At 43.0% G+C, this 8,436-nt stretch overlaps 1 protein-coding gene across 1 annotated transcript in view; it reads left to right on the top strand.

The window, feature by feature from the left end:
* The first annotated feature begins 231 nt into the window (after positions 1 to 231).
* The window catches only part of LOC112073816 (stanniocalcin-2-like), a 20,138-nt gene continuing 11,933 nt past the window's right edge, over positions 232 to 8,436 (top strand). Inside the window, exons 1-2 of the mRNA XM_070440292.1 lie at positions 232 to 560; positions 7,661 to 7,803. Of these exons, the coding sequence (XP_070296393.1) occupies positions 422 to 560; positions 7,661 to 7,803 (282 nt within the window). The 5' untranslated portion in view covers positions 232 to 421. The remainder of the gene's footprint in view (positions 561 to 7,660; positions 7,804 to 8,436) is intronic.

Here is an 8,436-nt window from a genome sequence, read left to right as displayed (position 1 = left end):
AAACACTAGCAAATAACCACCTACTCATAGACACTTTTTTTTTTACAAGAGCTTTTATGGAAATACGGGACTTTCACTGGACACTCCCCTCTCAACCTTGGATTTGGAAGTCTGCGTCTCTGATTGGTCGCTGAGCTTGGCTGACAACACCTGCTTGACTCCATCTAAATTGACGACCCGCCCTGGCTCTGGGAAATATAGGCAGCATCCCTGCGGTCCCAGCGTTCACTCTCTCTCTCTACGCTGCCTGCCTGAATACAGTCTACAGCAGAGTGCAACGAGTTACCACAGACAGACAGAGAGCAGACTGGCTGGTTGGACCAGTGCGTTTCCGATACAACACTGCATCGTTGTTTCAGAGCAGAGAGAAGGCAGATTATAACACAGGTACCTACTGGTGTTCGCAGATAGAGAGGCAGAAATGTTGGTCAAATTTGCAATAGCGCTGCTGGTTTTGTCAGTTTTGGAGCAAGTGGTGGGATTGGATAATATCGATGTTCATGACAACCCGTCAGAGAAACCGGCCAGCCAGAAAGGACGTATGTCTCTGCAGAACACAGGTAAGAAAGAGCCCAAGGAGACGTGCTCACACACACCCACGAAGATAGAAAGATAAATATATATATATATATATAATGCAGACTGACTTGGTATGGGAAGTGGCTCGATGTTGAAATGATGTGTTATCAGAATACAGATCAGTGGGATAAATATGCGCGAGTGGTACCGCATGCTTGTGTGTGCACGTGCTCTCCGCGCTGTGGATATTAGAGCGAAGAACACGTTCGCTCTCTCTCCATTCATCTGTTTCTTGACCGACATACTGGTTTTATCATGGATGAGATTACCGTTTCAGATTATCCACAAAGTGCATATATTGCAAATACAGGGAGACAGAAATTCAATATGTTAGTAAACTGTTAATAGATAGACACAAGATTAGTCATGATAGACGGTGTTAATGGCAGCGCCTCTAGGTGTATGTGATTACGTTTTTTTTCTGGGTATGCTCGATACAACGTGATTGGTTCAAAGTTAGTCAACATCCAGCCGATCCATTGACAACGAGTATGCCTTTTGCATTTAAATTAAACAAATTTGGCAAAATTACTTAGCCTATGAGCAGGCTACCACATATGAGTGATTGTCATGTGGTTGAAATAGAGGCGACACTGTAATCAGTGGCCATCGTCATTCAGGGCAGGCCCCACCTGTTTAGCTATAAAAAAAAWAATAATAATGTTGTTGCCTGTTTTGCATGTTATTTTTGCATTAATACATGTCATATATCAGTTTATAAGCAATGTAATAAAAAAAAGTAGTTATTAAAGCCGCTTACAAACATGGTCTCTTTTTTGCTTTCTTGAGTCAGGCAGCTCCAAAATGCAGGTGTTTCAGCCTAGCTCAGTGCTTTCTGTGGTGGTGGGGCAGCCAACGGAAAATACAGAGTGTAGTGGTTGGTAATATTCTCTAGTTTCGCTGTGATTGGCTCTCTGTTCTGTCACTCATGGGGACACTACGTCGCCTCAATCTACAGGGAGAGCTAAARAGTAAAGCCCAATGGGTGCTGCCATAGATTTACAGTAGAAGTGCCCATCCAGGAAGGCTCAAGGTCATTGGCCACAGATAAGATGACATGAAATTTAAATCATTTTTTAAATTTAGCAAGTCAGTTAAGAACAAATTCTTATTTACAATGACGGCCTACCCAGGCCAAACCTGGACGACACTGGGCCAATTGTGCGCCATCCTATGGGACTCCCAATCATGGTCGGATGTGATACAGCCTGGATCACGTTATATCTACCGTAGCTTTGATTGGACTGATCATGTCAATATCATACTTTCAAAATCGTAGCTAGACAAGCAGTCATCATGAATCACTTTGACAATCTACTGGCAAATCCTTCTCAATCCTTGTCATATGAAGAGAAATTATAGATAACACGTATCGGTGCTCATCGGCCATTGGACATAAACATTACACAACAAGTTGGAAATCGCAAATTCAACATTGAGTTGTTTGGAAGGAATCAGTGGCTTACTGCAAGTGTTGCAAAGCAATCACTAGCCTGCTATTCAGTGGAGTGGGTGTGTGGTCCAAGTCTGGGTTTAAGGGTCTCTTTTCCAAGCTTAAAAGGCTAAACATTCATACGCAATGTCACACGTGTAGAGAGGAGTAGGCAGGAGGCAGTCGCAGAACTACTGAGTTTTTTAAAGCACCATATATAAAAGCGGGATGAAACCCAAAGTGCTAAATAATAAAGTACTCAGGAAATAGTAGGAGAGATTCCTCTCAGGAAAACAAACAACATTTACAAAGACAAATGACAGAGGGAGTATATATACAGTGATTGAGTGGGGATTGGAACCAGGTGTGTGTAATGATGACGAGACAAATCCGGGGTTGATGAGTGAAGAGCGTTTGCCAGCAGCTAGAAGGCCGGAAATGCCGAACGCCTGAGCTGGACAGGAGGGGGAGCCAAAGTGAAGGCTGGTGTGACACGCAACACCATTGGCCAGAAAAGGTTGAATACATTGACCATGCTGTCAATCCAGCATGACTTCTGTCGCGTTCAAAACAACTGGGAAATCTCAGACTTCAGTGAGTTCAAGACAACTGGGAATGGTCATCCAACTCGGAATTCCAAGTCGAGAACTCAGGCCTCTTTCTAGAGCTATGACCTGAAGATCACTGACGTCATGATTCAACCTAGTTTTTTTCCCTGAGTTCCCAGTTGTCTTGAAAGCACCATAAATCCAGAGAATCCCAGACTTTGATGATAAAGTCTCATGACAAAATTTGCCCACAAGAAGGACTACTGTGCCACCTTCCTGTTCAAGTGGGCACAGCACAACGGTGAGTCCATAAATGTCTTGTATGCTGCTGCATAAATATTGTAATATGCCAGGGAGATATGTATACTGTAGCTAAGAAAGTAATACTAAGTGTATGTTGTGTAGTAAGCTGGTAGTAACCCATGTGTCCTTGATAATTTGGTCCCTTTCCCCTCTTAATTTCATCTATGTTCTGACTTGGTGGTGCACATGTAGCCCATAGCCTGTTTTAGAGAAATGTCATCAAATATTGTAAGAACTTTCATTCTTTGCTAATATGACCCCTTTATTTATCCTGCGGTTCTGACTTGGTATAGAGGGAGAATACTGTAAAAACGTCCCATGTTCTGAATTCTGTCACTGTACATTTCAAAAGTGCTGAACAAATAGTTATATTGACTACGTCCATCTTAGCTCTCTCATTAATGTCTTAATAATCTAAATTTCAGATTGCCTCTTATCCGCTCATCATTCCCTTATGCCATAGTTTGTACATCTCAATTGTCAGTAGAAACCACATTGTTTAAGCAAGTCAGGTATATCAGCTATGGTTTTTAGAAAGCTAGTAAATGAGGCTGAATGAACTGTTTCGCTGCCAGACAAGGCTCCGCTGATAGCCAGGTGTAGAGGTGGTAAGGATTCACTCCATGGTGCTGGAAAGAAAGCTCTGTTGTTGGGACAGCTTTATGTAGGCCCTAACAGTTTGTGGGCACCACTTGTCACCGTTATAGTGCAATTCATGTATTTCTTTAGTGTCGCGTAGTTGCATTGCTGGAAGGTATCTAAAACATGTTTGTTTTTTTGCGCCACCTAGATTTACATGCTAAAATCACCACTGACTGTAATGGACAACTGTAATTTTAGGTATTATCAACAGTAAAAAAAACTCTGAAATGTTTAACTGTAGCATACTATAAATTATGGTGCATTATGGGAAAATAGTATATTTTTTKGGGGGGGGGGATGTTATATTTCATATGGTACTGAAATTCCACCCAACAGAATACAGTGCCTTACTGTATCTTTGGAGCACCAGAAACCCTTTGACCACTAGTGGGTTCATGGTGTTGTAGTTTCTGGCTCATTAATATATTTTAAGGCTGCCTTGTAAGATGCTATATTTGTTGCACCTGCGAGTGAGAACGCTGTACCAATTTAACTCCTATGTGGTTATTAGTGCCCCATCAATTTAAAATGTATAGGGGCCAGATTAGTGCGGCAGCAAGTCTTGAATTAAATGGTTCAGCATTTTGCCATTTCCATTTGGTCTGTTTTTCCCTGTACTTTCTGCCAGTTTGAAAGCCTTTCTTAAGGCCTCAAGAAGTGCAAGTGATATAAAACACCAAATATTAATTAATGTGTACACGCATTATCAAACAGCCAACCTGCTTGCACCAATCCCTTGTAATTACAGTAACATTCTGTGAAATACAAACCCCTCCCCTTAATTCGTTCAGATTATGGTAGCATTTACTAATTTACATTCCAAACCAGGTGGTTCGAGCCCTGAATCCTGATTGGCTGACAGCCGTGGTATATCAGACCATATACCATGGGTATGATAAAAAACATTCATTTTTTACCAGTTTATAATGGCAATAAGGTCCCTCGGAGGTTTGTTGTGGTAGATGGCCGATATACGCCAGCTAAGGGCTGTATCCAGGCACTCCGCTTTGTGTCGTGTGTAAGAACAATTTAGCCGTGGTATATTGGCCATATAGCACACCCCCTCGGGCTTTATTACTTAAGTATAATACAGTCAATTTTACGCTGTTGTAATATGAAATACAGAATTTTACTCGCCACTGAGTTACCTGTAAGATACTGTGAAATTCATGGCAACCTCTTTAAGGCTCGCACACATCGCACTGAATGTGGAACTAGTGTTCATCTGCCGAACATTCCGCGCGCTGTGTTTTAGGGACCACCGGCTGTAGACGCCTGACTGCCGACATTTTTAACACGATTCTACATGTAAAATCGGTTCGCAATTTACGTTCAGAGATGTTAAGTACTCTCGTCCAGCAAACACTATTGGTGTATGCGCCCTTACAGTGTACTCCAGGCTTGAACTGCTGGTTGTTAGGCTCCTACAACGCATGTTGATAGGGAATGATGCAATCGCCTCATGCAGGGCTGTTTCAGCATTCTTAACAGGAATCTTAGGAAAGGGCTACAGTCTATTTACAATAACCAATATTATGAAATACTTCTCTCCATTAATCAATATAGAAATCATGAGAATGTAAGGGTTTAAATCCTTGTAGTTGCAGGGACAGCTCTGACGCAGCTCTGCACAGTAGAGTCCCTCAGTCAGTCAGAGTCCCACACCACACCACTGTGTAATTCAATGCACGTTGCGGCCAGCTCGTACGATCCACGCACATTCCGGTGTAAACGCCAACACAAGCACTCGCTGCGACAGCGGCTCACTTTTCCTGCAGCGCACCAAAGTTCAACCCAATGCCCACATCCCTTACACCAACCCCCCCCCCATCTACACAGACACACAACCCCCCCCCCCCCCCCCCCCCCAACAGAGCAGTGCTTGTTGACGAGCATAATTTCTCAAATAAATCTACTGCGTTAATTCGTTATTTACTCTGACCGGAGGGCTCGTGAGATTAATCTGCCTAGGCTATCAAATATCACACTTACAGTGATCCGCTGTTGAAATGCTATAGGTCTATTAATTAATTCATATCTCCCATTAAGATATGCTGTATATCCAAGACTGTATATCCTACGTTTTTTTTCTCATGCTGACCCGTTCTCAACGGCCCATATGGAGTGCCATACCCGGTGTAGTTAGTGATTCTATCCCACGTGGACAGAACGCCTCAGTGACAGTGACTAGAGGGAGATGAATAACCTTTCAGCTCCCAACTGATGGGACACACTCTCTCTGTGGTTCTTCAAGACTGATTACAGAAGTTATTAAAATAAATGTTTTGAACCTGTACAGTCCAAAATAAACACTTATAATAGGCCTACAGTGTGTGTAGCCTAACAGTGTGTCCATATATACTATATGTTACATAACCGTTTACATAAACTGAAAATAGCTGCTTTTCTCCTTTGGGAAGGCCTCTCTAAATATCCTACCATTTGGGGTTAACAGGCAGACTTTTCCCTCTCTCCTGGTCATTTCTTTTTGGGCCACTATCATTTGTTTTATTTCTGTCCTCCTTGGCTGCCACTCGTCAGACGTTGTATAACGTTGGCATTTCAGTCATTTAGCAGACGCTCTTATCCAGAGTGACTTACATTAGTGAGTGTATATATACATTTTCATAGTTAGTTTTCTTCATACTGGTCCCCCGTGGGAACCGAACCCACAACCCTGGCGTTGCGAAGGCGCCATGCTCTACCAACTGAGTTACATGGACAGCAAGAGGCCCAAGGGTGGTGTCACCTGCCAACCTACTACAGCCCTGGACTGGACTGGTACACATATCTTCTCTTCTGTATATTTGGATATTCCGGTTTCAATGTAAACATCAACCACTGGTCTTACCAGAGTCATGTCACATTAGACTGCATTATGAAACATTTAATGTGTCCCACTCTATCCCCTATAGTGCACTATATAGGGAATAGGGTGCCATTTGGGACAGGACCAGTCACCAGTCCAGTCCATGTCCCCACAGCAGCCCAGCCAGGGAGTCACTTAGAAAGTTCCTGTGAAAAGCAGATGGGGGTCAAATATGTATACTGGCAACACAGACAGGAAATACTAATTATAGATAAACTAATACACAGTCAGTCTCATCTACATGATAGTTTAATACCAGGAGAACTGACACCTGTTGACTTCAACTCCGTAAAGGCACAATAGAGATAGATGCCTTGTGCGTTTGTATGTTCTCTAGTACCCAACGCTGTATCTGCAGTGCAGCATCCCCTCCTATCCTCACACCAGGCAATGCAGATGTATTTTGACGCAGAATGACACAGTAATAATCTCTCTGTCACCCTGCATTCTTCTCTCTGTGAAGAGACATGTTGTTTTCTTGTCTTCTCCTCTCTCCACAGAGATGTTGTTTTCTTGTCTCTGGCACCGAAGCCTGGAGGCTGGTTTAGTATTCATCTACTATACTGACAGTAGAAAGAATGTGAATCCCAAATGGAACCCTATTTCCTATATAGTGCACTACTTTGGAGGCTGGTTTAGTATTCATCTACTATACTGACAGTAGAAAGAATGTGAATCCCAAATGGAACCCTATTTCCTATATAGTGCACTACCTGGAGGCTGGTTTAGTATTCATCTACTATACTGACAGTAGAAAGAATGTGAATCCCAAATGGAACCCTATTTCCTATATAGTGCACTACTTTAGAAGCTGTCTGCCAGGAGAACTCAAATCCCAGCCTGGATGTCCAGACCAAACCATTCGTCATTTTCTTTCATCCCCAGCTGAATGATTCATGTTACTGATTGGCCAGAGAGTAACCTGGTGGGAAACGATGAAAACCTGAAACTTTTTTTTGTTATAAATGTTTTTGTTTGTTACACGTGGACAAAGAAACAAGGGGGGGACACAATACGGTCCCAAGGTGTTCTCTATATGAGAACACTCTCCGATTTGTAAGTCGCTCTGGATAAGAGCGTCTGCTAAATKACTTAAATGTAATGTAAATGAGAAAAGGATCCTAGAACTCTTACTCTAGCAGAACCTTAGGTTAAAAAGATGACAAGGGGGAAACGGCTCTGAGACTATGGCCTGTATCACTACATGTAATGGGGATAGAGGTTGATGCTTGATAGTAGACTGTAAGTGTCAGTGACAACTCTCTCTCTCCATCTCTCTCCCTCCAGCTGAGATCCAGCACTGTCTGGTGAGTGCAGGAGACGTGGGCTGTGGTGTGTTTGAGTGTTTTGAGAACAACTCTTGTGAGATCAGAGGCCTGCAGGAGATCTGTCTGACCTTCCTACACAACGCCGGAAAGTTTGATTCCCAGGTAAGGCACTCTGTATGTTTGTGTGCTTAAGACTACATGTGTATGTGCGTACATGCGTATAAGTTAGTGCACACATGGATTTATTGAGTTGTTTGCATCCGTAGCCAATGTGTGTGTACCCCAGTCCCCTTTCCTCTCCCACGGAGGTCAGGTCTCTGTGTATCAGGGCAGAGTGCTCCAGGTCCAGGGGTAGCCAGCTGGCACAATTCCCAGCCAGATCCCCTGTCAGACGGGTAGAACAGGCTTTGTCCCGGCCTCTCACTGGGCCATCAGACTGGGTCACAGAGGAATTAGTTCTAACCACCCTAGAACTAGAACACGTATGTTCATGTGTTAGCAGGTTTTTATTGGTTCACCACAATCAACCAATCCAATAATCCCCAGCTTCTAATTGGTCCATTCAACCCCTCTCCTGTCCCCTCCCTTGCAATTATTCCCAAGGTCGTTGCTGTAAATGAGAAGGTTTTCTCAGTCAATTTACCTGGTAAAATAAAGGTTAAATACAGTCATTAATGGTTGAGTGTTCAATATGCCTGTGTGTGTGTGTTTAGGGTTGAGTGTTCTATATGCCTGTATGTGTGTGTTTAGGGTTGAGTGTTCTATATGCCTGTATGTGTGTGTTTAGGGTTGAGT

The sequence above is a fragment of the Salvelinus sp. IW2-2015 genome, unplaced genomic scaffold (genome assembly GCF_002910315.2).
Source record: "Salvelinus sp. IW2-2015 unplaced genomic scaffold, ASM291031v2 Un_scaffold2381, whole genome shotgun sequence".
NCBI classification, from domain to species: domain Eukaryota; kingdom Metazoa; phylum Chordata; class Actinopteri; order Salmoniformes; family Salmonidae; genus Salvelinus; species Salvelinus sp. IW2-2015.
Note: the sequence above shows the minus strand (reverse complement) of the source record. Positions and strands in the feature narration are given on the sequence as shown.